At 49.7% G+C, this 17,500-nt stretch overlaps 1 protein-coding gene across 1 annotated transcript in view; it reads right to left on the bottom strand.

The window, feature by feature from the left end:
• LOC133129003 (voltage-dependent R-type calcium channel subunit alpha-1E-like) overlaps nt 1-6,333 on the bottom strand; it is an 89,831-nt gene extending 83,498 nt beyond the window's left edge. The window contains exon 1 of the mRNA XM_061242807.1: nt 5,120-6,333. Coding sequence (XP_061098791.1) covers nt 5,120-5,385 — 266 coding nt within the window. The 5' untranslated portion in view covers nt 5,386-6,333. The remainder of the gene's footprint in view (nt 1-5,119) is intronic.
• Between the last annotated feature and the right edge of the window lie 11,167 nt (nt 6,334-17,500).

The raw sequence follows: 17,500 nt of genomic DNA, 5'->3' as shown, positions 1-17,500 counted from the left end.
TAGGTAAGGCTAGGTGGTGTTAGCGCTGTTACACGGTGTCTGTAGGTAAGGCTAGGTGCTGTGTTAGCCCTGTTACACGGTGTCTGTAGGTAAGGCTAGGTGCTGTGTTAGCGCTGTTACACAGTGTCTGTAGGTAAGGCTAGGAGGTGTTAGCGCTGTTACACGGTGTCTGTAGGTAAGGCTTGGTGCTGTGTTAGCGCTGTTACACGGTGTCTGTAGGTAAGGCTAGGTGGTGTGTTAGTGCTGTTACACGGTGTCTGTAGGTAAGGCTAGGTGGTGTGTTAGTGCTGTTACACGGTGTCTGTAGGTAAGGCTAGGTGGTGTGTTAGTGCTGTTACACAGTGTCTGTTGGTAAGTCTATGAGGTTCTCATGTATACATTACTACTTTCAAGGAGAAGTAACACAGTATCAGTGAACAGCATTTGGACCTTCATCCCCCTCCTACCCCCTTGACCCCCCACCCCTAAAAATAAAATAACCATAAATAATATAAAACAAAAGGTTTACACCAAAATTCAATCTCTGCTCTGCCTTGAGTAATCTGGTCACCCAAATGTGGAAAATGCATTAATGAAAAAAGACAGATTAAAAAAAAAAAAAACTCAATTAGAATTGCCCCTGGCTGTTTGAGCTGATCTAATTTTTTTTTTCCAAGTACAAGCTTTTGGGAAATCATGACTGATTTCTGGGACCGGAAAAAAAAGGAGACCAGGGCTGAGAGTGGGGCGGGGCCAGGCCTGGGAGTGGGCGGAAGAGAGGGGCGGGGCCAGGGGCGGGGCAGAGCCTTCAGGGGTATCTGGGCAGAATAACCCTCTCTCCATAGCAACAACAGTACTAACCCCCATCTCCACCAACACCAAAAATATCAACCCTCTCTCCATCGCAACAACAGTACTAACCCCCATCTCCACCAACACCAAAAATATCAACCCTCTCCATCGCAACAACAGTACTAACCCCCATCTCCACCAACACCAAAAATATCAACCCTCTCTCCATCGCAACAACAGTACTAACCCCCATCTCCACCAACACCAAAAATATCAACCCTCTCTCCATAGCAACAACAGTACTAACCCCCATCTCCACCAACACCAAAAATATCAACCCTCTCTCCATCGCAACAACAGTACTAACCCCCATCTCCACCAACACCAAAAATATCAACCCTCTCTCCATAGCAACAACAGTACTAACCCCCATCTCCACCAACACCAAAAATATCAACCCTCTCTCCATAGCAACAACAGCACTAACCCCCATCTCCACCAACACCAAAAATATCAACCCTCTCTCCATAGCAACAACAGTACTAACCCCCATCTCCACCAACACCAAAAATATCAACCCTCTCTCCATAGCAACAACAGTACTAACCCCCATCTCCACCAACACCAAAAATATCAACCCTCTCTCCATAGCAACAATAGTACTAACCCCCATCTCCACCAACACCAAAAATATCAACCCTCTCTCCATAGCAACAATAGTACTAACCCCCATCTCCACCAACACCAAAAATATCAACCCTCTCTCCATAGCAACAACAGTACTAACCCCCATCTCCACTAACACCAAAAATATCAACCCTCTCTCCATAGCAACAATAGTACTAACCCCCATCTCCACCAACACCAAAAATATCAACCCTCTCTCCATAGCAACAATAGTACTAACCCCCATCTCCACCAACACCAAAAATATCAACCCTCTCTCCATGGCAACAACAGTACTAACCCCCATCTCCACCAACACCAAAAATATCAACCCTCTCTCCATAGCAACAACAGTACTAACCCCCATCTCCACCAACGCCAAACATACCAACCCTCTCTCCACAGAAGAGCAGAATGTAGTGGGTTAAGTTTGGCACACCAGGAGCTGCGCACTGTTCTCCGAAGCGCTCGCGGTCACGCTGCCCTCTGCTCCAGCCAATTCCCTCAGCCCAGACACTCTAATTAGCTCATTAGTGAGGAGCTGCACATTTCCCACAATGCAATGCAGCAAAACGCTTCTAGCAAAATAAAATGGCGCAGATATAGCTGCCATTTCATCACTGAGCAGGAATGTCAAAAAGCACACAGGCATATATCAGCCTTAGAGAGCCAGGCCCACCCTTCTGACCATACCACCAACAGTACAAAACCCTGTTCCCCCCCACCAACCCCAAAAATATCAACCCTCTCTCCATAGCAACAATAGTACGAAACCCCATCTCCACCAACACCAAAAATATCAACCCTCTCTCCATCGCAACAACAACACTAACCCCCATCTCCACCAACACCAAAAATATCAACCCTCTCTCCATAGCAACAACAGCACTAACCCCCATCTCCACCAACACCAAAAATATCAACCCTCTCTCCATAGCAACAACAGTACTAACCCCCATCTCCACCAACACCAAAAATATCAACCCTCTCTCCATAGCAACAACAGTACTAAACCCCATCTCCACGAACACCAAAAATATCAACCCTCTCTCCATAGCAACAACAGTACTAACCCTCTTCTCCACCAACGCCAAAAATATCAACCCTCTCTCCATAGCAACAACAGTACTAACCCCCATCTCCACCAACGCCAAAAATATCAACCCTCTCTCCATAGCAACAACAGTACTAACCCCCATCTCCACCAACGCCAAAAATATCAACCCTCTCTCCATAGCAACAACAGTACTAAACCCCATCTCCACCAGGACCAGAAATATCAACCCTCTCTCCATAGCAACAACAGTACTAACCCCCATCTCCACCAGGACCAAAAATATCAACCCTCTTTCCATAGCAACAGCAGTATCAGCACCTCTCTGTCTGTCTGCCTGTCTGTCTGTCTGTCTGTCTGTCCCTTTCCTTCTGAACACCTAAACCCCCACCTGTAGCTGAATAACTGTGAAGTACACCAATCAGGTGCTTCCTCTGCCTCTCTGGATCTCTCACCTGTTGTGTGGGCACTGCGGTCGTTCAAACGCAAATCTGCCTTTTGTGAGGAAAAACACAACCCCGAATCTGTAATAGTCTTTTCCCACGTGTGAGAGAGATGGATTACACATGCACAATGGTTTGACTTGATCCTTAAACAGCCTCCAAGTCGGACAGCAAGTCCTCCTATAGCCCCACCCTCAGTGTGATAATTAATAACCATCATGTCGCACACAGGATGAGAGAAAGCAGAAAAAAAGAAAAAACAAGTGGTTAAGGTACATGACTGGGACCCGCAAGGTCGGTGGTTCGATCCCAGTGTAGCCACAATAAGATCCGCACAGCCTTGAGCCCAACGCATAGCCGTTGCTCCAGGGGAGGATTGTCTCCTGCTTAGTCTAATCAACTGTACGTCGCTGGATAAGAGCGTTAAATTATAACCATGATAAATAAAACATCTGAATTATCCTTTTTTTTTTCTAACTGATAATTTAGTTCAATGTCCAGTTGTATGATCTTCCAAAACTGAAATGCTAAACTATGAGGTGCTGAGAAAGTAGCAAGTATGAGCCTGCAGTGTTAAAATGTCAGCTCTCTCTCTCTCCCGCTCCCTCTCTGTCGGCTGGAAATATTGACTGAATAGCAGGTTGGAGTTGCAAACACCTGTCTGTGCAAATGCAGACATAGAAAATGCTTTGTCCCTCTAACCAGCTGATTCTTTAACATTCATATTTCAAATAACCTGTGACTGACATTTACAAGCTCAATACCCAGGGCCAGTGAGGCGTAATAATGAATTATTTTCAAACACAATAAAGGTTTAAAGGTTTAAAGGTTTAACACAGTGGCGCCCCTACTCAGTCCTGGGGTACCCCCTTGTATGCTGGTTTTTGTTTCAACCATAATTGCCACTGAATAATTGGCAAGCGGTTAATCATTCTTAATTAGGTGCTTTTCTAGCTATCTAAAGATGGATTATTTACCTTAAACCAAATTATGTGAAAAATAGCATGAAGAGTAACATTATTATGTTCACATTGTCCGTAATCTTGCAAACAATTACATAAGAAGAGGTTACAAATAAAACACTGAGGTTAACTACTCATAATTAGGTAGTTCAACACGTGTTTAATTTAATTTGTAATTTATTTCCAAAAACACAATGCAGATTTATCTTGCTATCATTTGCTTCGCCTCTGAATTCTTCATTATCATTCAAATTGTTCGTTTTTGGTGGCCAGGTGTCAACATTTTCACCAAAGCAACCGATTCACTTCCGTCTTTAATTTGATCAGTTCAAAATAATTAATGACTTGTTGTGCAATTTTTCTGCAAAATGTACGCATTGTTTCATAGCTATCTAAAAAAATTTGGTTTAAGACGGTAATCCCGCTATAACCAACAATTAACAGTTTGTTAAAAAACATTGGATTGCAATTGTGGTTGGAACGAAAATCAGCATACACAGGGGTACTCCGGGACCTAGTTTGAGAACCACTGGTTTAAAGGTACGTTCTCGCTCGCTGTCCGTGGTCCTGAAAACCCCCCAGGTCGCACTGATTTCTCAGTAATCACTTGTGTTAAAAGTCCAAGCCCAATATGAAGTGGCTCTGTCCAAATCCCAAGGGGGTTTGGTTTGGTTGAGTGTCATACGGCGCTCTTAAGACAGAAAGGGTTAATAAACTTCTCGTTTTCTTTTCTATTTCCTAATCACCAGAACGATCATTTTACTTATATAACAGATAAAATGTTATCTGTTAAAATGTGAAATGTAAATAATTCCTCACTGTTCAGATTCACGAATTAAACTGAGGACCATTTGATTGACACAACAGCATCAGGTAACTGAACTACTAGAGTTACATAACTGCCCTAGACTAAGCATAAGCACCACAGAACATAACAGAGTCGGGTCACCCCAAGCACACCTGTTACCCAATATGTGAAAATCGTTCTCAGAAAGTAACAGCCGCTCATATGTGTGTCTGTGTGTGTGTGTGTGTGTGTGTGTGTGTGTGTGTGTGTGTGCGTGTGCGTCTGCCTGTGCGTGTGTGTGTGTGTGTGTGTGTGTGTGTGTGTGTGTGTGTGAGTGAGTGAGTGTATTCAACTGAAAGTGTGTGTGTGTGTGTGGGTTATTAGAACACTTCAGCATGTTATCACATTTCTACTTTTACCATAACGAAAAGGATATGGCCATTCTATAACCTTCCTGGCGTATTTCCTGATCATGTTGTCTTCGGCGAAGATGAAGAGGGACCTGTTGACGGTGAGGCAGTTGCGCTTCGCGGGGATGGGGTTGTACAGCGCCATGGTGCGCGCTCTCTGCGCTTTGGTCTGACTCAGGGACGCCGAAACTCCACCGGCGGACCCCGCCTGCCCCTCATTGTCCCCGGCGCGCTCCGAGCCCCCGTCCGCTGATCCCACCACACTGGGGACGTCGTCTCCAAACCGCGCCATTCTGCGAGAGTCCAGAGATACCGGGGGGGAAAGGCAGGGAAAAGAGGGATTAGCCCCTGGAAAACAGGGCGAGAGGGAGGGGGGAAAGGAAGCGAGTCTGAAGTGGAAAAATGTCCTCTCAGTTTTCACTCATTTTTTCATCATATCTTCAGATTATTCTGTATTTGCGCACACACGTCCAGAGGAACAGAACCACACAAACGTCAATCCTTTGCGAAGTGCAGAACATAAGATTTAATTAAACTCCCCAGGTGATCTTTCGCCGTCGGCTCGCGCGGTAGGGTTGTTTCTTATGAAAGGCAGCTATCGCTCCATCTGCGCGAGCATCGAGAAAGGCGCATTTTGACACCAGACCAACTCCTCCCTTGCTCACTGGCGGCAAACCACAAGCGAAAACTGCCGTTAGTTGGTAGAGCTGTCAAAATACTGAAACGAAGTCTTCTGATCAAATTCCTACTCCAGAATCCAAAGAGAGTTTGGGAAAGAAAATCCCCCACTTGCGATCACAATGACCATCCACAAAACACACAAGGCTAAAAACTATACGCGATCTTATCACTGTCGGTTTTTTACTCGCTCCTTCATACACCGATCAGATGTACCTGATGTCTGGTTCTATCCGTATCGACTTCACACTACTTTTGTATTACCTTCTCACGCATACAATACTACGAGATTACAACTAGAAAACTTTCCCCGAATACTCTTTTTTAAATCTCCAATCGCTGAACAGCATCCATCGATGTGCGCCACGCGCGCTTCCGCTTCTGTTCACACCGCGAGACGAAACAAACGCCTAATAGTCCAGGGTGAAATTAAGCTCATTCATTGATTCATTCATAAAAAATAAAAAATAAACTTTTTTTGTATAGTTTTGTTAAAATAATGAACGCGTTCCCAACAAAGCGAATACAAAAGCGTTCAGTTCCCACGGAGCGCAGAAACCAGGAACCGCTCGCGCATCGGCGCCCCTCCTCCTCTCGCCTCTCCCACGTAACTGGTGTGGGAATTAATTTGAGGTGTTTCTATAAAGTGGATCTTGAGAAAAAAAGATTGTTCCGTAACCATGGCGATACCACTCTCTGAAAGGTCACAGGTTTCTTGTTATGATAAAGCCCAGCACAAAATAGACGGGCGGTGTATTACCGCCAAGTTTCAGAAATGCCAAGAACAGCTACAATAGACTTGCTGCTGCCACCGTCAAGCGTCAAGCGCTTTAAGATGCGTTCATGACCAACTCGGCTTTTGCTCAAAAGTTTTAATAAATCCTGTCTTTGGATATCCGTTACTTAATATTTCCTAAATTAAAATTTTCAATAGCAAAAAAAAAACAAAAAAACACCCACAGTGGCACGCACATCTTCCAACGGGAAAGCGCAAAGCAGGGGGTTAGACTATTACTGAATTAGTACAGTAGATATCTGGGTGCGATATCAGGGGTTAGACTGTTACTGAGTTAGTACAGTAGACATCTGGGTTGGGTGGCGTTGATGGGTGACACCGTACGCGCAGTATTGCCACGAGTGGGTGGGTGTGTGTTTTTTTTTTGGGGGGGGGGGGGGGGGGGTGATAAGAGGCCGTGAGGAGCAGGTCGCCCTGCTGAGAGGGAGTGCGGCTGCGCACTCAGGATCAGCTGGAGTAAAGCTCGAGCCATGCTGGGCGCCCGGGAAAGTGAAGTGGCCAGCCGTGATCAGAGGGTATAAATAGGAGCGTTCAGGGCTGTGAGCCAACGATTATTTAACCGGTACCAACGGCTCACCGCCGGAGAGGTTTGTATGGATGTTCTGCCACGAAGATACATCTGAACCACGTCCAGAACCACGTCCAGAGGAACAGAACCACACAAACGTCAATCCTTTGCGAAGTGCAGAACATAAGATTTAATTAAACTCCCCAGGTGATCTTTCGCCGTCGGTGTGGGAATAGATGACACAAAGTGGCGAAGGGGCGCGGGTGATGACAGTGCGCGAGACAAGGATTAAACATGTAATGTCCTTCATCATAGACAAGACTTGTGGAGGCACCGAGTCTATTTGTACCCGTTGTGTAGCCATTAGGATAATATCATGCTGTTGTGCAACTCCTCTGAGCGTTCTGTATTGTTCATGAGAAAAAGTAATGCATCCAAATGTAGCTTTTTTTAAGGTACAGGTGAGGTAGACTGCATGCATGCAGTTCTGTTTTTGTTTTTTCAAATTTGGTTTGAAACACCATACGTCCTCTAAATCTACAATAATCTAAAGAATAAAAAATCAAATAATTAGAATATAAAGCATGCTGTCGAATAAGCAAATCCAATATAGGAAAACTGATTCAGGTAACAGACAAAAGAGGAGATTGGCTACGTTGCCCGTATTGGAGCCAGTGGTTGTAATATAGGAAGTACCTATAATATGTTCATCTGTTGCACCGTAAAAAGAGCGTAGGCCTACACTCGGTAGTAAAAGCGAAATAAGGAAGCTCCAGTGAAGATCGAATGATAGATCATCTGGAATTCAGGTCACTCCGCTAATTTTAGCACATGTCAGACTCAAAAATAGGACATGAAATAGATCTTAAGACTACTCTCTTTGGGGGCAAACAGGAGAAAAACGGCAGCTGCTCCGCTTTCCGTCGCTCTCAGTTCACTCGCGGAGGTCCGCCGCGGCCGCGGTTTAGCGAGGGCAGTGAACGCAGCGGCGGGGACGCGCGCGCGTGCGGCTCGCGAGGTCAAATCCGTGGGCAGCCGCGGAAGCGCGCGGGGGAGGCACAGGCGCGCACACGCAGCGTTCGGTAGTTCGAGGGGAAAATGACGGATAAAAACCATTCCCATCATGTATCATCCCGGATCCCGCCTAATTCAGGAGTTCCTTTTCTCACCGGGAAAAATCCTCTCACGGCTGTTACAATGACCTGTTTGAATTCAATTTGCTCCACTCTCAACAGACAGGGTGACAGAGGCGGTCTGACTGACCCAGAAAGAGTAGAAATGCTCAGAAAACACCAGTGAGCAATTCATGTAAATGGAACATACATGATCCAACAAGATCTTCTGCCATCCCCATCCCTTATTGGACATGCGTACATGTCATCCTTACGGTCCAAAGTAAGGTCCAGGTATATTCTGTTCAATATTCAATTGACATTCCTCTGAGAGTCAGCAGAACGCAATGGGGTAAACACACTCACTGGTTGCTCTAACACTCACAGGCAGCAGTTACTTACACCACTGGGTCCTCAACCCTGGTCTGCTTTTGTTTTTATCTAAAAAATTTCAAAGCAGTTCAGACTGAAGATTTCCATCCCCCACTCCCTATCCACAACCCCCCATCCCTAAAAGGGGCGTGGGGCGACATGGCTCAGGCAGTAAGAGCAGTCATCTGGCAGTCGGAGGGTTGCCGGTTCCATCCCCCGCCCGGGCTGTGTCGAAGTGTCCCTGAGCAAGACACCTAACCCCCAAATGCTCCTGACGAGCTGGTCGGCGCCTTGCATGGCAGCCAATCGCCGTTGGTGTGTGAGTGTGTGTATGAATGGGTGAATGGAGAAGCATCAATTGTACAGCGCTTTGGATAAAGGCGCTATGTAAATGCCAACCATTTACCATTTAAAAGGACCACAATGGAAATAAGCCAATGACCTCTTTTTTGTGTGTTACTCCTCTTGAGGATTTGTTGTGGCATCCAGTCCTTTGTGGCGCCCCCTTTAGTTGATCAGGCAGCTGCAAGCGACTGGTGGACCAGGGAGAGAGAAGAAGCGGCTGGCAGTTTGTGTTCCTCTGAGTCAGAGTCAGTCAGAGTCAGAGTCAGAGTCAGTCAGAGTCAGTCAGAGTCAGAGTCAGAGTCAGAGTCAGAGTCAGAGTCAGTCAGAGTCAGAGTCAGAGTCAGAGTCAGAGTCAGTCAGAGTCAGAGTCAGAGTCAGAGTCAGAGTCAGTCAGAGTCAGAGTCAGAGTCAGAGTCAGTCAGAGTCAGAGTCAGAGTCAGTCAGAGTGAGTCAGAGTCAGTCAGAGTCAGAGTCAGTCAGAGTCAGAGTCAGAGTCAGAGTCAGTCAGAGTCAGAGTCAGTCAGAGTCAGAGTCAGTCAGAGTCAGAGTCAGAGTCAGAGTCAGTCAGAGTGAGTCAGAGTCAGAGTCAGAGTCAGAGTCAGAGTCAGAGTCAAAGTCAGTCAGAGTGAGTCAGAGTCAGAGTCAGAGTCAGAGTCAGAGTCAGAGTCAAAGTCAGTCAGAGTCAGTCAGAGTCAGAGTCAGTCAGAGTCAGAGTCAGAGTCAGAGTCAGAGTCAGTCAGAGTCAGAGTCAGAGTCAGAGTCAGAGTCAGAGTCAGTCAGAGTCAGAGTCAGAGTCAGTCAGAGTTGATTCAGAGTCAGTCAGTGAGGACCAGGAGTGAGTACCCCAGCACACCCTGCGGCTCTCCAGGACCAGGAGTGAGGACCCCAGCACACCCTGCGCCTCTCCAGGACCAGGGCTGAGGAACACTGCTCTAAGCTGCTAAATGCTCCTTGAAGGGGCTAGGAAAGGAAAGGCACATGGAGGGAAAGAGGAGTTTTTGTTCAGAACACGCAACGTATAAACGATCTCTCCATCTGACGTGCCTTCAAACTGACATTGGAATGTGCAAGGACTTTGCATTTGCCGAATAAGCATTTCCCTGACTCCACCATCCTATGATGGGTGGAGCTTGGAATGAGGAAAGGAGGCAAGGAAAGGAAACGAGGAGGAAGAACCATGACGCTGCGGGCCATGTGGTTGCATTCTCCGACCGTGATTGGCTATGACACAAGCCATGTGACTCCACCCTGCTACTGTCATTGGCTAAGACACAGTGGGCCGTGGAACTCTACCCTGCAATTGGCTCACACCAATGCTGCTACCCCCTTCCTTCCATGCATCAAAACACACTTTATATAAACCTGCTTACATAAACTCCAAGAGAAACTCCACAAGTGTGAAAATGTTTTTCTCTTTTTTTACATCCTTTTTTGTGCTCTTAAGGGCAGTTCCCATGGCAACATCACACAGCAGAGTCTCTGCCTCCTTGTGGATCCAACGACACAAAGTGGAGCTACAACAGGCCACACACACACACACACACTCTCTCTCACACACACACACACACACACTCGCCCTCACACACACACACACACACACACAGATCTATGCGCAAAAGGCCGATGTTACAACTAACTCAATTAAAAAGCAACACATGAGTCAGAATCATGAATAATAATAACGTTAATAATAATAATAATAATAATAATAATAATAATAGCTTCAAGCACATCTCTGTACAGTATCCTCTGTTCATTTCAGAGGAGCACAGAGGTGCAGAAATAATCCTCCAACATCATTTCAGCCAGCCAGTGCTTCTCTTCACTGCACAGTCCCAGAGTCAATCTGCACAGACCCAGAGTCAACCTGCACAGTCCCAGAGTCAATCTGCACAGTCCCAGAGTCAATCTGCACAGTCCCAGAGTCAATCTACAGAGTCCCAGAGTCAATCTGCACAGTCCCAGAGTCAATCTACAGAGTCCCAGAGTCAATCTGCACAGTCCCAGAGTCAATCTACAGAGTCACAGAGTCAATCTACAGAGTCCCAGAGTCAATCTGCACAGTCCCAGAGTCAATCTACAGAGTCACAGAGTCAATCTACAGAGTCCCAGAGTCAATCTACAGAGTCACAGAGTCAATCTACAGAGTCACAGAGTCAATCTACAGAGTCCCAGAGTCAATCTGCACAGTCCCAGAGTCAATCTACAGAGTCACAGAGTCAATCTACAGAGTCCCAGAGTCAATCTACAGAGTCACAGAGTCAATCTACAGAGTCCCAGAGTCAATCTGCACAGACCCAGAGTCAATCTACAGAGTCACAGAGTCAATCTACAGAGTCCCAGAGTCAAACTACAGAGTCCCAGAGTCAATCTGCACAGTCCCAGAGTCAATCTACAGAGTCACAGAGTCAATCTACAGAGTCACAGAGTCAATCTACAGAGTCACAGAGTCAATCTGCAGAGTCACAGAGTCCCAGAGTCAATCTACAGAGTCCCAGAGTCAATCTACAGAGTCCCAGAGTCAATCTGCACAGTCCCAGAGTCAATCTGCACAGACCCAGAGTCAATCTACAGAGTCCCAGAGTCAATCTACAGAGTCCCAGAGTCAATCTACAGAGTCACAGAGTCAATCTACAGAGTCACAGAGTCAATCTGCAGAGTCACAGAGTCAATCTACAGAGTCCCAGAGTCAATCTACAGAGTCCCAGAGTCAATCTGCACAGACCCAGAGTCAATCTACAGAGTCCCAGAGTCAATCTACAGAGTCCCAGAGTCAAACTACAGAGTCCCAGAGTCAATCAACAGAGTCACAGAGTCAATCTACAGAGTCCCAGAGTCAATCTACAGAGTCCCAGAGTCACAGAGTCAAACTACAGAGTCCCAGAGTCAACCTGCACAGTCCCAGAGTCAATCTGCACAGACCCAGAGTCCCAGAGTCAATCAACAGAGTCCCAGAGTCAATCAACAGAGTCCCAGAGTCAATCTGCACAGACCCAGAGTCAATCTACAGAGTCCCAGAGTCAATCTGCACAGACCCAGAGTCAATCTACAGAGTCACAGAGTCAATCTACAGAGTCCCAGAGTCAATCTACAGAGTCACAGAGTCAATCTACAGAGTCCCAGAGTCAATCAACAGAGTCCCAGAGTCAATCTGCACAGACCCAGAGTCAATCTACAGAGTCACAGAGTCAATCTACAGAGTCCCAGAGTCACAGAGTCAATCTACAGAGTCCCAGAGTCAAACTACAGAGTCCCAGAGTCAATCAACAGAGTCCCAGAGTCAATCTACAGAGTCCCAGAGTCACAGAGTCAAACTACAGAGTCCCAGAGTCAACCTGCACAGTCCCAGAGTCAATCTACAGAGTCACAGAGTCAATCTACAGAGTCACAGAGTCAATCTACAGAGTCCCAGAGTCAATCTGCACAGACCCAGAGTCCCAGAGTCAATCAACAGAGTCCCAGAGTCCAGCTGTAGCTGCAGAATGCAGTGGGACAGTGATCCACATTCATATAACAGACCCGGACATCTTTCACACGGAGCGGCAATGTAGCAGCTACCTCCCTGCGTTTCCATGTGAAGGCCTTTTACACACGAGCCCCACACAGGGAAACTAATGAACTATCATTTGCCTGTGCTCTTTGTGATGCAGGCGGTCCATTGAGGCGCAGGGCCAGGGCACAGCCATCCGTGGGCCCTCGCTCCGAGACACCCCCCCCCCCCCAGGCTGACAACCCCGCGTCTCCAAGCCCGTAATTAATATGTCTCCTCCGTTCTGAAGAGCGCATTAACGCAGCTCATAATCTGCTCAAACAGGAGAGGAGGCGCGTCTGGAACAGGGCCCAGCTTCCACTGCTGCTGGCCCGTCCCCACAGCCGAGCGGGGGGGGCGCGGGGGGGCAAGGACGTCAAAAACCGAGTCTGCCGCTGGCAGCGGACACCGACAGCCGCCCACCGCCAGCCATCCGGAACCTTCCGCGCTCAGCGCCCGGAGGGGCTCGCCGTGCGTACTCACCGCACGCTCTCATCCAGAGCTACACCACTCCCCCTTCTCTTACACACTGCCACTCACACCAGGGGGCAGCAGCCCTGGTCCCCGAGAGCCGCAGAGTGTGCTGGGGTCCTCACTCCTGGTCCTGGAGAGCCGCAGGGTGTGCTGGGGTCCTCACTCCTGGTCCTGGAGAGCCGCAGGGTGTGCTGGGGTCCTCACTCCTGGTCCTGGAGAGCCGCAGGGTGTGCTGGGGTCCTCACTCCTGGTCCTGAAGAGCCACAGGGTGTGCTGGGGTCCTCACTCCTGGTCCTGGAGAGCCACAGGGTGTGCTGGGGTCCTCACCCCTGGTCCTGGAGAGCCACAGGGTGTGCTGGGGTCCTCACCCCTGGTCCTGAACAGCCGCAGGGTGTGCTGGGGTCCTCACTCCTGGTCCTGAACAGCCACAGGGTGTGCTGGGGTCCTCACCCCTGGTCCTGAACAGCCGCAGGGTGTGTTGGGGTCCTCACTCCTGGTCCTGAAGAGCCGCAGGGTGTGCTGGGGTCCTCACTCCTGGTCCTCACTCCAGGGAACAAAGGGTCATGGGAATCCTCGCTGGGAATCGAACCCACAACCTTCCAGATACAAGCCCAGCCCCCTGGCTGCTACCCTACCCTGCTGTAAAGGGCCAGGGCTGAAGGAGTCAGGTGGGCGGTGCACGCTGGCCGAGCCGTGGCTGACAGGCAGTACGAGTGCGTCAGGAGGTCAGCTCAGTAGCGCCCCCCGGCTGCGGGGTATTTCTGCGCTGAAGGGGCCCGTGATGGAGCAGCTCCGCGGGGCCCTGGGGTTCCACCGCGCTTTAAAGCATCCGTACAGGAGAGGGAGGGGAGATCCCCCGAGAGCCTGCGCCACACAGCACAGAGCCACAGCACAGAGAGCCACAGCACAGAGACACACAGCACAGAGACACACAGCACAGAGACACACAGCACAGAGACACACAGCACAGAGACACACAGCACAGAGACACACAGCACAGAGCCACACAGCACAGAGACACACAGCACAGAGACACACACAGCACAGAGACACACAGCACAGAGACACACAGCACAGAGACACACAGCACAGAGCCCCACACAGCACAGAGCCACAGCACAGAGACACACAGCACAGAGACACACAGCACAGAGCCACACAGCACAGAGACACACACAGCACAGAGACACACAGCACAGAGACACACAGCACAGAGACACACAGCACAGAGCCACACAGCACAGAGACACACAGCACAGAGCCACACAGCACAGAGACACACAGCACAGAGACACACAGCACAGAGACACACAGCACAGAGAGCCCTACACAGCACAGAGAGCCACAGTACAGACACACACAGCACAGAGCCACACCGCACAGAGAGGAGTTAGGGTTAGGGTTAGGTATAAGGTTAGGCTTAGGGTTAGGCTAGTGTGGATCAGGATGTAGTCATATTAGGATGTGGGTACATAGCGATGTGGGTATATTAGGGTAAAGAGTATATTAGGATGTTGGTATATTAGACATGGTGTAGTAGATTGTGGGTACATAGGGATGTGGGTATGCAGGGATAAGGGTATATTAGGGTACAGAGTATATTAGATACAGGGTAAATTGGGAGATTCACTGTTTCTGTATTTAAATCCAGTACCAGGTCACAGCAGTGAAAATCGCACATGAATCGGATAATTTGAAGTCCTGGCTGGCCTGTCTAGACACGCAATTTGAGTTTTCCAGACTGTACATATTTATCTTTTTAGATTTAGCAGGTTCAGCGCCGGGTTACCGTACACAGCAGGCGGCCGTGTTAAAGAGTCTGCCTCAGACAAGCAGGGAGGAACGCGCTCCGCTAACGTGCTATGCTAACGTGCTACGCTAACGCGCTCCGCTAACGGGCTCGCCGTTAGAACGCCGCATCAGTGCGCTGACGGCGGGAGCAGAGGGGGGGTGGGGGTTGGGTGGAACCAAACACATTTATGTAATTGTCACAGCTCTGATTGGAGTGGTTTTTTAGCGTTTCTCCTCGGCTCGGTTACCTAGCAACAGATCCCCCTCTCCGGGGCTGCGCTGGTCCGTCCCTCACCGCTCCGGGAGCTTATGTAAGCGCAGATATTAATCACCGCCCCTCCAAACGCAGCACCTCTGGCCCCGCACAGTGCGGAGAGGAGCGCCTCCCACAGACGGCAGAGTGCAGGCTGGTCCGCGCGGCGGCGAGGCCAACCGTGACTCACCCGCACCCCGCCCGTTAGCCCGTTAGCCCGTTAGCCCGATAGCCCGTTAGCCCGATAGCCCGTTAGCCCGTTAGCCCGATAGCCCGTTAGCCCGATAGCCCGTTAGCCCGTTAGCCTGTTAGCCCGATAGCCCGTTAGCCCGTTAGCCCGTTAGCCCGTTAGCCCGCTCGCTCTCAGTCACCCTTCAGGGCACGCCGCCAACAGGTGGACGGCTGATGGGGCATTTCAGAAATTATATAAATGGTGAAAATGGTGTCCGGGAAGGGGGGTGGGGGGGTGGGGGGGTGAGAGGACAGGGGCCCTGGCCTGACACCTCGACACACCTGCGGCACTGACATGCTCAGCGCGGGCCGAGCCGGCGCTGGATTAGACCGCGGTTTAGGGTGGACCCAGTCCCAGAGAGCTGCAATCCAGCCCAGCCAGCAGGGCGGGGAGAGGAGCACAGCACACTGAGAGAGCAGCAGCAGGGTGGGGAGAGGAGCACAGCACACTGAGAGAGCAGCAGCAGCACTGAGAGAGCAGCAGCAGGGCGGGGAGAGGAGCACAGCGCACTGAGAGAGCAGCAGCAGCACTGAGAGAGCAGCAGCAGGGCGGGGAGAGGAGCACAGCGCACTGAGAGAGCAGCAGCAGGGCGGGGAGAGGAGCACAGCGCACTGAGAGAGCAGCAGCAGGGCGGGGAGAGGAGCACAGCGCACTGAGAGAGCAGCAGCAGGGCGGGGAGAGGAGCACAGCGCACTGAGAGAGCAGCAGCAGCACTGAGAGAGCAGCAGCAGGGCGGGGAGAGGAGCACAGCACACTGAGAGAGCAGCAGGGTGGGGAGAGAGCAGCAGCAGGGCGGGGAGAGGAGCACAGCCCACTGAGAGAGCAGCAGCAGGGTGGGGAGAGGAGCACAGCCCACTGAGAGAGCAGCAGCAGGGTGGGGAGAGGAGCACAGCGCACTGAGAGAGCAGCAGCAGGGTGGGGAGAGGAGCACAGCGCACTGAGAGAGCAGCAGCAGCACTGAGAGAGCAGCAGGGTGGGGAGAGCAGCAGCAGGGTGGGGAGAGGAGCATAGCCCACTGTGAGCTCCCAGCGGGGAAGAGTGGAGGAGTGATAATGGCCTCAATTAGCACCGTTTATCATGACAACACAGACAGCTAACTCACTGTACAGCCTTCTGCAGAACCCACACATTACCATACAGGTGTAGGTGTGGGGTAAGGTCTCCTCACATAGGACAGGTGTGGGGTAAAGACTCCTCACAGGACAGGTGTGGGGTAAAGACTCCTCACAGGACAGGTGTGGGGTAAAGACTCCCCCTCACAGGACAGGTGTGGGGTAAAGACTCCTCACAGGACAGGTGTGGGGTAAAGACTCCTCATAGGACAGGTGTGGGGTAAAGACTCCTCACAGGACAGGTGTGGGGTAAAGACTCCTCACAGGACAGGTGTGGGGTAAAGACTCCTCATAGGACAGGTGTGGGGTAAAGACTCCTCACAGGACAGGTGTGGGGTAAAGGCTTGCTTTGACAAAGAGTAGAACCGTTTTTGTAGCAAAGTCCCATTTGGCTCTATTATGGAGTACAGTGCATTTCCTAGGGATACACAATGTGGAAATTCTGAGGCCCATATTAATAACCAATATTTATCTGGCCCTAGTGGCCCTATTGGTCCTATTGGCCCTATTGGCTGATGCAGATTCCTCCCTGGTTTCCACACACACGGAACAAACAGTTGAGCATGGATGTCAACTCATGAAGGAAAAATTAAATGTATTTTTTAAAATCTGTATCTTTGTTATTAAGTGGGGAGCACAAGTCCAGTTTGCTGCAGTGTCTCGTTTGGGTTCGACTGGTAAGAAATGACTCATGAGAAATGAACAACAATGGGCTCCGATCACTATTATTAGGCTACTTTGGAGCATTTTCACAAAACGCACCGCCTCCCTGCTAAACGTACGCTGCGTCACCACATCAAAACATGGTGTTCGCTCATCTGCAGACACGAGTACGTTTGTTCAAAGGCACTAGCGGTACAAAGTGATGTCTGCCAGACCTTCTGGACCACAGGAAGGTCCCGGTTCTGTTCAGCATGTTAGCCGTTGAACAGACCGGTGTTCGACATGGTTAAAGGTCTCCACTCACCCAGAGTTCTGTTTATCCATCCAGAGTTTTGCGGATATTTGAGGTGTTTTCTGCTGCCCGTGGCACCAGTTTCAGGGTGAGCAGCCCCTTTAAGCACGTCTGACACTGACATACTGGTCTGTGAAACTAGGCTGTTTGGTTAACAGACCTCCAGCCCATGTACAACAGAGCCAGAGACATCAAAAACACCGTCTGTGGGCCAGCCTCGTCACATCTGCATACGGCTGCCTAATATAGC

This window comes from Conger conger, chromosome 5 (genome assembly GCF_963514075.1).
Source record: "Conger conger chromosome 5, fConCon1.1, whole genome shotgun sequence".
Taxonomy (NCBI): domain Eukaryota; kingdom Metazoa; phylum Chordata; class Actinopteri; order Anguilliformes; family Congridae; genus Conger; species Conger conger.
The sequence above is the reverse complement of the archived record's forward strand: the minus strand, read 5'-3'. Positions and strand labels throughout refer to the sequence as shown.